The sequence below is a fragment of the Asparagus officinalis genome, chromosome 3 (genome assembly GCF_001876935.1).
Source record: "Asparagus officinalis chromosome 3, Aspof.V1, whole genome shotgun sequence".
In the NCBI taxonomy this organism is placed as follows: domain Eukaryota; kingdom Viridiplantae; phylum Streptophyta; class Magnoliopsida; order Asparagales; family Asparagaceae; genus Asparagus; species Asparagus officinalis.
Genome location: NC_033796.1, coordinates 59,567,874 through 59,586,303, shown reverse-complemented (window position 1 = coordinate 59,586,303; position 18,430 = coordinate 59,567,874). Strand labels below are relative to the sequence as shown.

The following is an 18,430-nucleotide window of genomic DNA, read 5'->3' as shown; positions in this document are numbered from 1 at the left end:
TTCAGACCCTGTAATCTAATAGGTTGTCATTCGACTGGGCCTATGTCGTTGGTCAACCGACTCGATAGAAAACTGTAGCCTCTTACTAACTTCAAATTTCCTATTTTCACCATGTTTTCTACAAACATGAAATTTGAAGCTAGGAAGAGACTACAATTTTCTATAGGGTCGGTCGACCAACGACATAGGCCCGGTCGACCGACAGCCTGTTGGATTATAATGTCTGAAACCCTGTCTTTGGTCTGTCAACCAGAGACAGGGTTTCAGACCCTGTAATCCAAGTCGATCGGGCCTATGCCATCGGTCAACCGACCCGATAGAAAACTGTAGCCTCTTTACACCTTCAAATTTCCTGTTTTCGCCATGTTTTCTACAAATAAAATGCAAATATTGCAAGTACATAACAATCAAGTCTATCATTAAAAGATATCGAACTACAGAGAATGAATGTATTAGAGAAATCCTAAAGAGGTTCTTGAATTGTGTAGGAAAAAAGAATGAATAGAGTGTGATTTGGGTGAGGGTTGTCATAAAATAAAAGCCGAAAATAAGAGGGAAGAATGAGAGACAAGAGAACAAAATAACAAAAAATCACAAAGGAAATCAAATAAAAAAAAGAAACAAATAAAAAGATGGAGAAAATCAAGCAAGAAGACTAGGAATCAATCATTAAATCCCTAATTTAATTTCATTTTAAATTTAAGAATTAGTCTCTTTTAATTCTCATATTATTTAGAATTATTAAGTATAAACTATCAAGTTACTAAAAATAAGCATAACCTATCAAACCATATTCAAGTAATATTACTACTCCTGAAAAGGAACAAACAACTGGATTGTAACCCTAGAATTAAAAATATAAACTATCCAACCATTAAAATAAGTATAGCCTATCAAATTCTTTTATATTTTTTACCCTCATTATCTATTTTGTTTAAATAAAAATGTCACTAATAAACATGTTTTATCTTAATTTACAGGTTAATAAAGAACTAACAAACAAAAGCTCAAAAAGAACTCAATTTTCCTCATTTTTTAACATTTTATTGAAGCTCGGGATCAAGCGAAGCAATCTACAGAAGCCGAAGAAACAAGGATCAAATATCAAAAGAAATCAAGTGAAAATCATGTTCAAGATGTTAGCCATAATGAAATGGTAATATCTCTCAATCCGGAAGACAAAATTTAATACATAATATATGAAAATTGTCTATCTCGACGAGACGGAGCTAACTGTGTTTTTAGAATTTTTGAATTCCAATCGATCGGCCAACCGATTGGCCGACCAATTGATCCATAACAAACTCATTTTATGGCTAAGATTTGATCCTTAGAGACCAATTAAAATCCAATAGTTCTCATTCATTGTTGTACGCTATAAATAGGGGTAGTGGGTGAGGGGTTTGAGTGTAAATTTTTTTATAAAAACTCCATTTAGAGTGGAGGATTAATCTTAATTGAGAAGAACTTCCAAAATTATAACTTTTTATTACAATTAATAAAATAATTTTTTCACCTCTTCATATTTTTCTTTTCTTATCTTTATTTGATGATGAAGATGAAGATGAGATGAAGATGGCCCGGCCGGTTGGGAGGTTCCAATATGATTCTCATAGTTTTGGGTTTGATTTTGGGTTGGGTTATCAAAATAAATAAATAACATCTACAGTCCTAGTCGACATGCAACAATGATATGAGCTTCAGAGCTTGTAGTATTATGTAGTAGATCATTAATGCACAAATTTCCCTAAATCACCTAGAACAGATGTTTATTGTGTTTACAAAGCAATAAATATGTCACCGGGTTATCTAATGCATATATTTGCATGTACTTACCTCATCGATAACACTTCCTTTTCTTGCAATTGTTTTGAACCTTCTGTTGTATATTTGCAGAAATGATGCTTTCACAAAAACATGCATGCGTTAACAATTATGTTCTTAGTTGTATATGCCAATATCTTTGGTTGATGCACATATAGGAAGTTACGGGTTTACTTTGTCTCACTTTTTCAAAATGAATTATTTTCTGATATTTTCTCTATTTTCCAGGTACATAGCTCTGTGTATTTAACTTTCAGCTTGGTGAAGGATAGTAGCTTTCTGAATGTATTATTTGTGGGTGCAAGCACGAAGGAAGACTTAACCAAAGAAATCGGTATGCCTAACTTCAAATAATGCTTATGATTTTACCACATGTTATGACACGCTCAGGATAAATTAATATTAATCACACGAAAATGCAAAAAATACTGAGAACATAAATAATACATAGATATACATGATTCGATTTGTAGCCTACGTCCACGGGCGAAGGAGGATAGTTTTACTAACAATTTGTGAGGAATACAATGTGCACATCTCTCAATCACTCAACCCCTAACACATCCCAAAAGCCTAATACATCTCTCTCAAACAAAGAAATAAAAAGAGAGAAAATATTAAATAGGTTTCACAAGAGAACTCTTTGCTCTTGATTGGTGCTCTACAGATTGATAATAATAATTAGCTTGAAAGATTGTATTGTTAGATATCATGTCCTCAAGATATAATTTTGATGATAACAATTTATTCATTATGTATATCTATGTGTATTATTATGCACTAACATATCAATGCAGCTTTCAACATCAAATATGAACAAGTGCAAGATGAGTTCAAGGCATCATGAAGTAAAAAAGATGAAGAGCTTATACATCAATGTAAATTTTACATTTTCTTTACTTAGAAATTTTGTACAAGCCTTGATCACTCGCATATACACACACATAGAGATTAGAACACACTAACATATACTTAGTGTGTTGGTTAACAATAGAAATCCCCTATGTTAACCATTAGAGTTTATAGCTTATCAATGAGTCTAAAAATATTCCATTCAAATTAATTTTTACCCCTTAGTAGTCGACCAATAAGACTTGTAGTCGACTACTTACGTTCATATCAAAAATATAAGTCTCTGTGAAATTACAGTCTAGTCGACTAATGACTTTTTATAGTTGACTATTAAACACTTAGGTAAAATCTCAGTTTCTGTAAAGTTACAGTGTAGTCAACTACTAGACTATATAGTCGACTACTAAAAGTCATTTCAGAATTTTTAACTTTCTGTTGTATTGTAAAACCCCGTATTTTTGTTAGAAGTATATGTGAATTAGTGATGATAGAAATTCTAATATGATTAATGACTTGAGGTCATAGATACACCTGATAACAAGTCATCAGTGGTGTAGGAGTGTATTTTTATGGAGTCTTGTGCATTGGTTTTGGCAATTTAGCAAAACATGCACGAATCTAGAAAATGCCGGTTTAGTCGTCTCATGAGTCGACTTATGAGTCGACTAATGAGTCGACTTATGAGTCGACTAATGAGTCGACTTATGGGCAGATTTCTAGATTCTTTTTCTTTTTCGGATTTGGTTTGGTTTTGTTTCGGGTTTGACCGCTTATATAAAATCTATTCTACCCGAAACCAACCCAAAAGACCGATCAGAATCCTAGAGAAACCCTAGCCCCTCTCTCCCCTCAAACCCTAGTTTGTTTTTTGTGATTTTTGGGGATTTTCAGAGGATTTCAGCTGATTTTGGCGAGGTGCAGCATAAGGGATTTGTCTCTCTCGGATTCAGGAGTTTGTCAGCATATCAGAGGCGAGTAACATCTCGCCCAGCCCTACACCCACTGTTTGTATAGATTTTTTTGGTTTTATTTCGGATTTATTGAGCCTAAATCATTATTTTACGTATAAAATATATCCCTATGGCATATGATGCAAGAAATCAGATGTTTCAGTTAATAAAAAACTCACCAACATTTTTAAAATATAGATCCAGATCTGGAGTTAGTTTTAAACATGGTTTTCTTGTGATTCTTTGTTTTCAATATGTTTTTAAACATGTATAAATATGATTAGGGTTCTACTGTAAATGATTATATGCAAATCTTTCGTTTCTGTTGATACACATGTGTTAGAATCGGATATATAATGCTGGACATAATGAAGAGAACTTTAGATTTAAGTTTTTGTAGAAAATCAACGAAGACAGAAAACTGGAAAAATTTCTGCTCAATCGACCAATGAGTCGACTTATCAGCCGACTTATGAGTCGACTTATGAGTCGACCAATGAGTCGACTGACGGGAAATTTCCAGCCTTCTTTCTTGTCTTTTGTTTTGGCTGGTCGACCAATGAGTCAACCAATCCAAGTCGACTAATGAGTCGACCGATGATCCCAGTCGACTCATGAGTCGACTGACGAGGAAATTTCTAGTTTTTTCCTCGTTTTGGATCTGTTTGGGTTGTTTTGTTTTAATCGAAATTGTTTTGGCATGTTTACTGTTATTGCGTACATCTATATGAGCAAGGAGTCACCTCGGATATCTGATATTAGAATTTATGTTTATTTTATATCTCTACACGTGAGATGATTTGCGGACACGAGTTTAGGGTTGCATACCGAGACATGTGAGGCATTAGTATCTCTACACGTGAGATGATTTGCGGACACGAGTTTAGGGTTGCATACCGAGACATGTGAGGCATTAGGGTATATGCATCTTTCATATATTTCATCTAGTCCATGTGTTGGGCTATTATGATGTGCAGTCCACGTGTTGGACATTTTTCACATTCAGTCCATGTGTTGGACAACTTTTATATGCAGTCTATGTGTTGGGCATTCATTACATCTAGTTTTAGTCCATGTGTTGGACATCAGTTTAGACCTTGAAATTTACACCTATAGTTGCATAGGATGGACATGACACTTATATAGGTTGTGATACGACCTGGTATTTAAGTTCTGAGATGAGGTTGTCTTCTTTCATTACTATTCATGTGTTAGATTTTGGATTTTTTTATTTAGGGATTTACAATTTGAGATACAATGTATGTACATGAGGGTTTCCTTGTTTTGATTATTTCGCTCGACGTACCTATGCTTGTGTTGTAATTTCCTAAATAATAAAATCCTCTTATTCATAGGTATTTACAATTTGAGCTATATGGTATATACATAAGGGTTTCCTTGTTTAGATTATTTCGCTCGACGTACTTATGCTCATATTGTACTTACCTAAATAGGATCAGTGATTTTCTATATATATTATAACTGTATTTTCTGTATACAACGAGCCCTTTTCCTTGGGGTTGGTTGTGATGTTGCTCGCTAGCGCTTTGACGCTCATTGTCCCCCCCCCCCTTAAAGGTAACGAGCTAGGTCCGCGGAGAGTCCCAGGTTGATTGGGAGGCACTTTAGCTTCAGCTATTCTATTATAGTTATACTTTTCTTTTGAACTCCACTGTAGGCTTTTGTTTAGACATTTTAAGAGTTTATTTCTAGAAGTTATAAAGGATGTGTGCCTTATTTCCTATTATTCAGACTTTATGTATTCGAGACTTGTTGAAACATCAGTTTATTCATTTCAGGCATTGACTTCTATTTCCGTATGTTGGATGATGAAATATCAATTTGATCATTATCATTTCATCAGTTATCTCTTGTATTTATCTTTTACTTGCTTTGTACCTACACCTGTTATTGACTCTTCTAGAGAGATAGTAAATGTGATGGTGAAACATGTTATTGCACGGTATGGTGCATGGCAGGTTTGACATTCTTGGTTTCACCTTGGACTACAGCCTTGCGTGAATCCAGGGGCGTCACAGTTGGTATCAGAGCTCTAGTTTTAGTATCCTTAGGATCATCCTGTATCGAGTCATGGAGCTAGGATAAAGTTTCTTAGGATTCATGTATAGAGTATGAATGAGGACGATATATGCGTATATCTCAAAATTTGAGGATATTTTTTTTGACAACTATTTTTTTGTGTAAATTTAAATTATTTGTGTGAATACTAAATTATTGTGAAAATCATATTGTGATATGCTATGTATGTGTATATGTCTATTTTGACTCATAAATTCTCATTTTCTTATGATCAGAGAGATGGTAGGACGTGATAGACCTCGTACTCGGAGAGCTGGACAGGCAGAGTCGTAGCAGGCTCCACCTGAGCCACAGCAACCCCCCCCGGAGCCACAGCAGGCACCACCTGAGCCGCAGCAAGCTCCCTAGTACTTGATAGACCTTATGGCTCCCATCGTAGATAGGATGGCAGCAATTGAGCAGCATGTGGCGAATCATATCGCGGCACCAACACCACCACCACCACCACCAGATCAGCCACAGAAGATACCAACCGTTCCTATCAGCGAGAGACCCCCAGAGACCGCACCTACAGCTATTCCACCAGCAGTCTCGGACATAGCCACAGATCAGGAGGCCTGGCTCCGTATGGTAGAGAGGTACCAAAAGATGAGAGCACCAGAGTTTCAGAGGTCATCAGACCCTCTTGCAGCCCATAAGTGGAAGGAGGATGTGAGTAACACCCTCGATATACTTAATATGGATTCAATACAGAAGCAAAGATTGGCATCCTACAGTCTGAAGGGAGATGCCGGGAGATGGTATCGACTCTAGTTCACTCCAGAGCACCGGATGACCCTCACATGGGAGGACTTTGTTTATTTCTTCGATGGACAGTATATTTCTTCTGCAGCACAGGCGGGGAAGGAGCTTGAGTTGTCCCGATTGACACAGGAGGATATGTCAGTGACAGATTTTGAGAGCAAATTCATGGAGTTGCTGCACTTCACGGGTATGTGGCTGACATGAGAGCGACAGGCTCAGATGTTCCTAGCAGGTCTCCGCCCTAATCTTCGTAGATACCTCATCTCGAAGAAGTTCTATTCAGTACAGGAGGTAGCTGAGGCCACCACTTCTCAGGAGATTGAGACTGTCATGTTCCAGAAGGATAAGGAAGGAAAGACCAAGGTAGGACAGACTGGGGATAAGGGGAAGAACAAGAGATCTTTTTCTGGATCCCAACAACAACAGCAAGGTACTCATAAGAATGGACCCCAGCATGATCAGAGAGCGCATCAGCAGTGCAAGTTCCAGGGAGTTTGCTATAACTGTCGTAAGGTCAGGCATAAGGCGTCAGAGTGTCGCAGCTCACCGGTAGGAGCTCAGTAGGGCAAGGGCCTGAACCAGTAGTAGCAAAGACTTCAGGACAGAGTCTAGGGCTAGCAGATGAGACTTGATGCACCGCCAGTAGCTCAGAAGACTGAGGGACAAATTCATGTAGTTCAGGAGGTTTCTCAGGGGCAGATAGTTCTATATTCTCCAGCACTAGCAGCAGAGCAGACTCCAGCCATAGGCAGAGTATATGCGGTATTACCGCATGATCATGGAGCTAGCGGAGCAGTAGTGGAGGGTATGTTCCTTATGAATTCTTTTCCCACCCGTATTCTCTTTGATACGGGAGCTTCGCATTCCTTTATTTTGTATGATTTTATGTCTAGACTCCAGCTCGTAGCTCAGCCATTAGACACCCCTTTATCAGTTTCTATCCCTTTAGGTGAGATATCGCTTCTGGAGAGCATTTGTAGGAGGTGTACTATCAGCTTAGATGAGTCAGAGTTCGTTGTTGATTTGATAGTGTTGCATATGTCCGAGTTCGATGTCATCCTTGGTATGGATTGGTTGTCTTCCTACCATGTTAGTATTGACTGCTTTACAAAGACAGTCAATTTGTGGGTGTCCGATGGGTCCGAGATGATTGTGGCAACCTCTCAGGGCAACCGTTTTACAGAGTCATTTCTGGCGTACATCGAGGAGGTGATGCGACAGGATCAGGGTGTTGATTTATTGGAGACTAGAGTTGTCTCAGAGTATCAGGATGTTTTTCAGGACATACCTGGACTACCTCCTGTGAGAGAGGTTGAGTTCTGTATTGAGTTACAGCCAGGCACAGCCCTGATATCCCATGCACCCTATCGCATGGCACCAGCTGAGATGAGGGAGCTTCAGACCCAGTTGGACGAGTTGTTAGCTCAGGGTTTTATTCGTCGGAGTCATTCTCCGTGGGACACACCGGTCCTCTTCATGAAGAAGAAGGACGATAGTATGAGATTGTGCATTGATTATAGAGAGTTGAACAAGGTCACTATCCGGAATAGGTACCCATTACCTAGGATTGATGACTTGTATGACCAGTTGCAGGAAGCGCGGTTCTTCTCGAAGATTGATCTTCGTTCTGGTTATCATCAGTTGCGGGTTCGGAAGATAGATATTCCCAAGACCACCTTTCTTACTCGATATGGATCTTTTGAGTTCATGGTCATGCTATTCGGACTGACCAATGCACCCACTGTATTCATGGACTTGATGAACCGGGTTTTTTGACCCTTCTTAGATCAGTTCGTGATTGTTTTTTATCGATGATATCCTCATTTATTCAAGATCGGAGGCAGACCACGAGCAGCACCTACGGTTAGCTTTGAGGACTCTGCAGGAGCATCAGTTATATGCCAAGTTTAGCAAGTATGAATTTTGGCTTTTAGAAGTCAGATTTCTCGGCCACATCATCAGTAGAAAGGGCATAGCAGTGGATCCAGCTAAGGTTAAAGTAGTTCTTGATTGGAAACTGCCAAAGACGGTGATAGAGATTCGTAGCTTCTTGGGCTTAGTCGGCTATTACAAGAAGTTCATCCAGGACTTCTCGAAGATTTCGACGCCACTTACACGCCTCACGAAGAAGGGTGTACAGTTCATTTGGAGTATGGAGTGCTAGAAGGCATTTGATATCTTAAAGACTAAGTTGACTTCAGCGCTAGTTTTAACTATTCCGAGCAGCGACATGATATTCGTCGTCTACACAGATGCATCTTTGGCAGGCTTAGGAGGTGTATTGATGCAGACTCAGAGAGTAGTGGCATATATATCTCGGTAGTTGAGGGTGCATGAGCAAAACTATCCCACTCATGACTTGGAGTTAGCAGCAGTGGTATTTGCACTAAAGTCATGGAGGCACTACTTATATGGAGTGCAGTTTGAGTTGTTCACAGACCACCAGAGTATGAAGTATCTTTTCTCTTAAAAGAAACTCAACCAGAGACAGAGAAGATGGATTGAGTTTATCAAGGACTACGAGTTCCCGATTCAGTATCATCCGGGAAAGGCGAACGTCGTAGCAGATGCTTTAAGAAGGAAGCGTCGACATCGGGTTTTAGTTTTGAGGTGTTCATTGTATAGAGATCTCCTTACTCTTAGCCAGTTTGATTTTAGACCCGAGATTGGTGGAACCAGTGCATTTTTGGGAGCTGTGTTAGTATAGCCATCTTGGAGTATCAGAGTTCTCAGAGCTTAGCTGGAAGATTCTTGGATTCAAATCCGAAAGGAGAAGATTTCCAAAGTGCCTAAAGCTTATTGGACCATTAGAGCAAATGGAGGCCTATGGATGAAGAGTAGATTGGTTATGCCATCTAGTGCCGAGCTGAAGAGGGAGTTATTTGATGAAACCCATCGTACTCGATGTACAGTGCATCCAGGAACCACCAATATGTACAAGGACCTGAAGAGACACTTTTGGTGGAGTGGTATACGTAAAGAGATTGCAGAGTATGTGGCTAAGTGTTTTACCTGTCAGCAGGTGAAGGCAGAGCATCAGAGACCAGCAGGAACACTTCAGCCTTTACCCATCCCAGAGTAGAAATGGGCGGATATTTCTATAGATTCCATTGTAGGGTTGCCGAAGTTGAAGAAGGGGAATGATTCTGTTTGGGTGATAGTGGACCGATTGACGAAGTCAGCACATTTTATTCTAGTGAGGACTACATATACAGCTGAGGCGTATGCGAGGATATTTATTAGGGAGATAGTTCGACTTCATAGAGTTCCTGATACGATTGTGTCGGATCGAGGTTCGGTGTTCACTTCACATTTTTGGAGGAGTTTCCAGGATTCCTTCGACAGCAGATTATCTTACAGCAGTGTATTCCACCCACAGACAGATGGTTAGACGGAGAGGGTGAATCAGGTGTTGGAAGACATATTGCGGGCTTGTGTCATAGACTTTCAAGGTAGCTGGGAGGAGCATATTCCACTGATAGAGTTCGTTTATAACAATAGTTATCAAGCGACGATCGGTATGGCCCCATATGAGGCATTGTACGGGAGACCTTGTAGATCACCAATATGTTGGGCAGAGCCAGAGGATAGCTTAATGCTTAGACCAGAGTTTGTGAGGCAGACTACTGAGAAGGTAGCATTGATCAAAGATAGGATTTTAGCCGCTCAGAGTCGACAAAAGAGCTATGCTGATAAAAGACGAAGACCCTTGGAGTTTCAGGTTGGAGATTCAGTTATGCTGAAGGTATCGCCTATGAAAGGCGTTCAGCAATTCGAGAGACTGGGAAAGCTTGCACCAAGGTATATTAGACCCTTCCGGATTTTAGAGCGCATTGGAACTGCGTCATACAGACTAGATCTTCCAGCATCGATATCTAGTATACACAATGTATTTTATGTTTCTATGCTCAAAAAACACTTGCATGATGAGGAGCAGCAACGAGTATTGGATACACCAGAGATTGAGCTTCAGGAGGATTTAACTACTATTGAGATTCTAGTTTGTATACTTCCCAGGGAGGACAAGAGGCTTAGAAACAAGGTAATTCCTTTGGTGAAAGTTCAGTGGAACCGAAGAGGCGTTGAGGAGATTTCTTAGGAGCGGGAAGAGGACATGCATCGCGACTATCCACATATGTTTGAGCAGGTAAATTAAATCTTTTTCTATGATTTATATATGGCTTATAGATTCAATTATGGCGATGTTTATACTTAACGCTAAAATGAGGGTATTACCACTTATCTCCTAAGTACTCGGAACATATGGTATATATATGAGGGGTTCCTTGTTTGGATTTTTTGCTCGATGTACTTATTCCATTTAGTTAAGGGTTAAGTGGGGGTATTTACATTTTAGAGGGTTAAGTGTAGATTTCGTATATGATTTTCGAGAGCACGAATATGCTACGCAGTGAGACTTCCTGCATCTATAGAGGAAGTGGATTGATTTATGTGTGTGAATATTTATGTGGTTATATTTAGATTTAACGCTAGAATAAGGATATTTTCACTTAATTCATAATCCTATGGAACACATGGTATATATATGGGAGGTTCCTTGTTTGGATTTTTCGCCCGACGTACTAGTTCTATTTGATTAAGGGTTGAGTGGGAATATAATCATCCTGGATTTGTTAAATATAAATATCACTATATGCTTGTCTAGGGTGAGATTATTTGTTTGAGTATGATTTCTAAATTTTGAGGACGAAATTCTTTTAACGGGGGAAGAATGTAAAACCCTGTATTTTTGTTAGAAGTATATGTGAATTAGTGATGATAGAAATTCTAATATGATTAATGACTTGAGATCATAGATACACCTGATAACAAGTTATCACTGGTGTAGGAGTGTATTTTTATAGAGTCTTGTGCATTGGTTTTGGCAATTTAGCAAAACATGCACGAATCTGGAAAATATCGGCTTAGTCGACTCATGAGTCGACTTATGAGTCGACTTACGGGCAGATTTCCAAATTCTTTTTCTTTTGCGGGTTTGGTTTGGTTTTGTTTCGGGTTTGACCGCTTATATAAAATCTATTCTACTCGAAACCAACCCAAAAGACCCATCAGAATCCTAGAGAAACCCTAGCCCCTCACTCCCCTCAAACCCTAGTTCGTTTTTCATGATTTTTGGGGATTTTCTGAGGATTTCAGCGGGTTTTGGCGAGGTGCAGCATATGGGATCTTTCTCTCTCGGATTCAGGAGTTTGTCAGCATATCAGAGGCGAGTAACATCTCGCTCAGCCCTACACCCATTGTTTGTATAGTTTTATTTGGTTTTATTTCGGATTTATTGAGCCTAAATCATTATTTTGCGTATAAAATATATCCCTATGGCATATGATGCAAGAAATCAGATGTTTCAGTTAATAAAAAACTCACCAACATTTTTTAAATGTAGATCCAGATCTTGATGCAAGAAATCAGATGTTTCAGTTAATAAAAAACTCACCAACATTTTTTAAATGTAGATCCAGATCTGGAGTTAGTTTTAAACATGGGTTTCTTGTGATTCTTTGTTTTTAATACGTTTTTAAACATGTATAAATATGATTGGGGTTCTAATGTAAACGATTACATGCAAATCTTTCGTTTCTGTTGATACACACGTGTTAGAATTAGATATATAATACTGGACATAATGAAGAGAACTTTAGATTTAAGTTTTTGTAGAAAATCAACGAAGACAGAAAACTAAAAAAATTTCTGCTCAGTCGACCAATGAGTCGACTTATCAGCCGACTTATGAGTCGACTGATGAGTCGACCAATGAGTCGACTGACTAGAAATTTCCAGCCTTCTTTCTTTTCTTCTGTTTTGGCTGGTCGACCAATGAGTCGACAAATCCTAGTCGACTAATGAGTCGACCGATGATCCCAGTCGACTCATGAGTCGACTGGCGAGGAAATTTCTAGTTTTTTCCTCCTTTTGGATCTATTTGGGTTGTTTCGTTTTAACCGAAACTGTTTTAGCATGTTTACTATTATTGCGTACATCTATATGAGCAAGGAGTCACCTCAGATATCTGATATTAGAATTTATGTTTATTTTGTATGTCTACACGTGAGACGATTTGCGGACACGAGTTTAGGGTTACATACCGAGACAAGTGAGGCATTAGGGTATAGGCATCTTTCATATATTTCATCTAGTCCATGTGTTAGGCTATTATGATGTGTAGTCCATGTGTTGGACATTTGTCACATTCAGTCCATGTGTTGGATAAATTTCATATGCAGTCCGTGTGTTGGGCATTCATTACATCTAGTTTTAGTCCATGTGTTGGACATCAGTTTAGACCTTGAAATTTACACCTATACTTTCATAGGCTAGACATGACACTTATATGGGTTGTGATATAACCTGGTATTTAAGTTCTGAGATGAGGTTGTCTTCTTTCATTACTATTCATGTGTTAGATTTTGGGTTTTTGTATTTAGGGATTTACAATTTGAGATACAAGGTATATACATGAGGGTTTCCTTGTTTGGATTATTTCGCTCGACATACCTATGCTCGTGTTGTAATTTCCTAAATACTAAAATCCTCTTATTCATAGGTATTTACAATTTGAGCTATATGGTATATGCATGAGGTTTCCTTGTTTGGATTATTTCGCTCGACGTACTTATGCTCATATTGTAATTACCTAAATAGGATCAGTGATTTTCTATATATATTATAACTGTATATTCTGTATACAATGAGCCCTTTTCCTTGGGGTTGGTTGTGATGTTGCTCGCTAGCGCTTTGATACTCGTTGTCCCTCCCCCTTTCAGGTAACGAGCCAGGAGCCCGGAGAGTCGCATGTTGATTGGGAGGCACTTTAGCTTTAACTATTCTATTATAGTTATACTTTTCTTTTGAACTCCACTGTAGGCTTTTGTTTAGACATTTTGAGAGTTTATTTCTAGAAGTTGTAAAGGTTGTGTGCCTTATTTCCTATTATTCAGACTTTATGTATTCGAGACTTGTTGAAACTTCAGTTTATTCATTTCAGGCATTGACTTCTATTTTCGTATGTTGGATGATGAAATATCAATTTGATCATTATCATTTCATCAGATATCTCTTGTATTTATCTTTTACTTGCTTTATACCTACACCTGTTATTGACTCTTCTAGAGAGATAGTAATTATGATGGTGAAACATGTTATTGCACGGTGTGGTGTATGGCAGGCTTGATATTCTTGGTTTCACCTTGTACTGTAGCCTTGCGTGAACCCAGGGGCGTCACATGTTTACAGTGTAGTTGACTACTACATAATATAGTCGACTACTCAGCTTTGAATTTGAATTTCAGACTTTTTATCGTTTACAGAGTAGTCGACTAATGACCAGTATAGTCGACTACTAGGAAAAATCCTGAATTTACAGAGTCTGTTTTAACTCAGTGTAGTCTACTACAACGACTACTAGTCGACTACAGTAATAGTTTTCTGACATTTTAAAATTTGAATTACTGACTGTTTATAGCCGTTTTGATCCGTTAATTGACTTTGAAAACTTGCTTTCAAGGGTTATAAATAGGTTATAAGTTCAGCAATTGTTATCAATCATTCCTATCCATAAGGTTCATTATTTGTACATTCTCAAGAGTTCAAAACATTCAGATTTTCACTAAGTGTTGAGAAAAAGCATTCTCTGAGTTAGATTTTGATCTTCATTCAATATACAACTTATTTAGGCAACTTCTAGAGATTAAAAACATTCCTTAGCCACTGTTACACATCACTACACATTCAAGGCTTATAGAAATCGAGTTGTTGATACAAGAAAATTATTCTCATGGGTGTGAGAGGTTTGATCTCTTGGTGAAGAGATTGCGTGCAATTTGCATGGTCTTACAAATTGGTCAAGTTTACTGTTTGATTTTGTAAGTTTTTCAAAATCATAGTGGAACTCTCAAGCGGGATTTGCTTGGGGACTGGATGTACACCTGAGAGGTGAAACCGTTATAAAATATTGTGTTTGCGATTGTGATTTTCTGTGGTTGTGTTATCTTTCTTGTAAATTATAATCTACTTTGCATAATTTAAAAAAAAATACTATTCACCCCCTAGTGTTTTTAGTATAATTGGATTAGATCCTACAATTGGTATCAGAGCAAGGTGAAGGATGACATTATCAAGTATAACAAATACATCACAATTCAAAGAGGGATATTCCACACAGCGACCACCTCTCTTTGACGGCACAAACTACAACTATTGGAAGTGTCGAATGAAGGTCTACCTCCAATCTCTTGGTTATGATCTATGAAACATCGTTGAGAATGAATTTACAAAGCCTACCAATCCTTATACTGAATGGATGGTTGTACAAAGGACTAACGTAAATCTGGACTCTAAGGCGATGAATGCACTGTTTTGTGCTTTGGACAAGAACGGATTCAATTGTGTGTCTACCTCTATAACAGCACATCAAATTTGGCACACTCTTGAGGTAACACATAAAGGAACTAATAAAGTTAAGGAAACTAAAATTTTTGTTCTTTTTCACAGATTTGAATTATTTAAGATGAAAAAGAATGAAACCATCACGGAGATGTTCACACGGTTCACTGATATTACTAACTTCTTAATCGGACTTGGCAAAGAATATACTCAAGTTGAGATGGTAAGAAAAATTCTAAGAGCACAAACTCCGAAATGGGAGAAAAAGATTACAACGATAGAAGAAGCAAACGATCTATCAACTCTCACCGTAGAAAATCTCATTGGAAACTTGATGGCTTATGAAGTTCAAATTGAAGATCGAAAGAAGGATGATGAACCAAAGAAGAAAAAGATACTTGCCCTCATTGCATCCTCCGACACCGATGAATCCGATAAAGATGATGAGGATATTACAATGATTACTAAGAAAAGCAAATGATTTCTTAAGAAAAGTAAGTTTAAGTCAAATAAATTTAAGAATACTAATGACTCTTCTTTGTGTTTCAATTGTAATAAGCCAGATCATATAAAGAAGGATTGTCCGCTACTCAAGTCAAAGTCAAAGACCACAAATTCTAATAATTCCAACAACTTCAAGAAGAAGAAGAAGAAGACAATGGCGGTAACTTGGGATGATAGTGACAATTCATCCTCTTCAGACGAAGAAGAAGAAAGAGAAGAATCAACCCACATGTGTTTCATGACACAAGATGAAGTAAATGATTCTTTAGACAATTGAGAACTTTTAGATGCTTTTAATGAACTTTACATTAAATTTAAAGATTTAAATGCTAATTATAAGATATTAAAAAGTGAAAATGATAAATTGAACTTAGAATTAGTTTCATCAAATTCTTCACAAATTGAAGAACTAAAGGAATTAAATGATAAATTATTTTCTGAAAATAGATTATTAACTGAAAATAATATATATCTTAAATCTGAATGTAATGTTATGAAAAATAAAATTTTAGATTTATATTAGAGTATGTCTTTACTTAAAATTAAATATGAAGAATTATTCTTAAATGTAAATAAGTTTAATAAAGGAAAAGAAGACTTAAATGATTTGTTATCTTCTCAAAAGTCTTCTAGTCAAAGATTTGGTTTAGGATATGTTCATAATAAGTATAAAAATGTTTCAAGTACAAATCTTATATCATCTTCTATGAATAACAAAGTTAGAAAATTTCATGCACCTTTAACGAGGAATGTTAATACTAAAAATAATAATGCTTTATCTATATTCATTTGGGTGCCTAAAAATGTTAGCATAAATGAAAGAAATATTTATATTTCAAACTTTAAGAAACACATATATAATTCAACTAATTATATTTATAAAGGGAAACCAAATTCCAAGTGGATTTGGTCTCCTAAGTGCTAATCCAATGGACCCAACATAAAAGGGTACCAAAGCTTAAATGTCTATTTTTCAGGTACCTTAAAAAGAAAAGTGGATACTAGGTAGTGGATGTTCCAAACACATGATCGGAAACTCTTAAATGTTATCTTCAATTCAATACAAAGAGGGAGCACAGTTACATTTGGAGATAAAAACAAAGGTCAAGTTATAGGTTTTAAAACAGTAGGTAACATTAACAAATCTCTAATAGGTAATGTTTTATTAGTAGATGGTTTAAAATATAATCTTCTAAGTATAAGTCAACTATGTGATAAAAAAAACTTTAAAATCATATTTGAAAAAGATTCATGTCTTATATATGATCAATATTTATTAAATATCTTGTTTAAAGGTTTTAGAAAGAAGGATATATATGTTTTATCCATGAGTTTGTATTCAAATGAACATTGTTTAGTTGCATCAATAAATAATACATTATTATGGCATAGAAGATGTGGACATATTAATTTGAAAAATATATCACGTATTTCTAAAAATAATTTAGTAAATGATTTACCTAAAATTTTAAATAAGAAAAATTATTTTTGTGACGCATGTAAACAAGGAAAAATGCATAAATCTTCTTTCAAATCTAAAGATGTTGTTTCTACAAGTAGACCATTAGAATTATTATATATGAATCTATTTGGTCCTTCTAGAATTGCATCTTTAAATGGAAGTAGATATGCATTTGTCATTATTGATGATTATTCAAGATTTACATGGGTTATGTTTTTAAAACATAAAAATGATACTTTTAATGAGTTTTCTATATTTTGTAAAAAGATATAAAATCAAAAATCCACTACTATTGTCATTATTAGAAGTGATCATGGTGGTGAGTTTGAAAATGAATTATTTTGATATTTTTGTAATAACAATGGTATTTCACATGAATTTTTATTTCCTTACACTCCACAACAAAATGGAATTGTTGAAAAAAATAGAACTTTACAAGAATGTGCTAGAATAATGTTAGTTGAGTCTAATCTACCTAAGTATTTTTGGGCAGAAGCAATTAATACAGCATGTTATGTTCAAAATAGAATTTTATTAAGACCTATTTTAAATAAAACAAGTTTTGAATTATTTTACATGTTATGTTCAAAATAGAATTTTATTAAGACCTATTTTAAATAAAACAAGTTTTGAATTATTTTACAATTGCATTCCTAAAGTTTCATATTTTATTAAGACCTATTTTAAATAAAACAAGTTTTGAATTATTTTACAATTGCATTCCTAAAGTTTCATATTTTAAAGTATTTGGATGTAAATGCTATATATTAAATACAAAACAAAAATTAGATAGTTTGATTCTAAATCATATGAAGGAATTTTTCTAGGTTATTCTATGCACAATAAATCTTATAGAATTTATAATAAAAAGATTTCTACAATAGAAGAATCCTTGCATGTTTCTGTTTATGAATCTTATTCAAATTCTAATATTAATGATAATAACCATGATGATGATGATATTATTAATCAACCACCCCCTATTGTTGACGATAATCCTAATGATACTAATGTTTTACCTAAAGCATATGTAGATGTTACGAATCATCTACATGATTTGATTATAGGTGATATTTCTAAAGGTGTTCAAACTAGATCACAAGGGATTTATATACCCATGTTGCATTTGTTTCAACAATTGAACCTAAAAATATTAAAGAAACATGTAAAGATAATTTTTGGAAAATTTCTATGCAAGAGAAACTCAATCAATTTACAAGAAATAACATTTGGGATCTTGTACCTAGACCTCAAGATAAATTCATTATAAGAACCAAATGGATTTTTCGAAACAAATTGGATGAATCTGGACAAGTTATTAGAAACAAAGCCAGATTGGTTGCACAAGGTCATAATCAAGAAGAAGGTATTGATTATGATGAAACCTATGCACCGGTTGCTCGTTTAGAATCTATAAAAATTTTACTTGTATTTGGATATTTTATGGATTTTAAATTATATCAATGGATGTTAAAGGCGCATTTTTAAATGGCTTTATCAAAGAAGAAGTTTTTGTAGAACAACCTCCTGGATTTGAACATGAAAGTTTTCCAAATCATGTTTCAAACTTAAGAAAGCTTTATATGATCTTAAA

The 18,430-nt window shown here is 36.0% G+C and overlaps 1 protein-coding gene across 1 annotated transcript; it reads left to right on the top strand.

Annotated features, from left to right (window-relative positions):
- On the top strand, nucleotides 6,090-15,351 carry LOC109835174. Its single transcript, XM_020403163.1, has 2 exons — nucleotides 6,090-6,304; nucleotides 14,979-15,351. The coding sequence occupies exons 1-2, from the start codon at nucleotides 6,090-6,092 to the stop codon at nucleotides 15,349-15,351; spliced, it is 588 nt and encodes a 195-aa protein (XP_020258752.1).

What these genes read in the sequence shown, in the direction of transcription:
- LOC109835174 (XM_020403163.1), top strand. Translation starts at nt 6,090, where the DNA reads ATGGCTCCCATCGTAGATAGGATGGCAGCAATTGAGCAGCATGTGGCG. An exon ending in TGGCTCCGTATGGTAGAGAG is followed by an intron (nt 6,305 to 14,978) that starts GTACCAAAAGAT and finishes TCTTTTTCACAG; the next exon opens with ATTTGAATTATTTAAGATGA.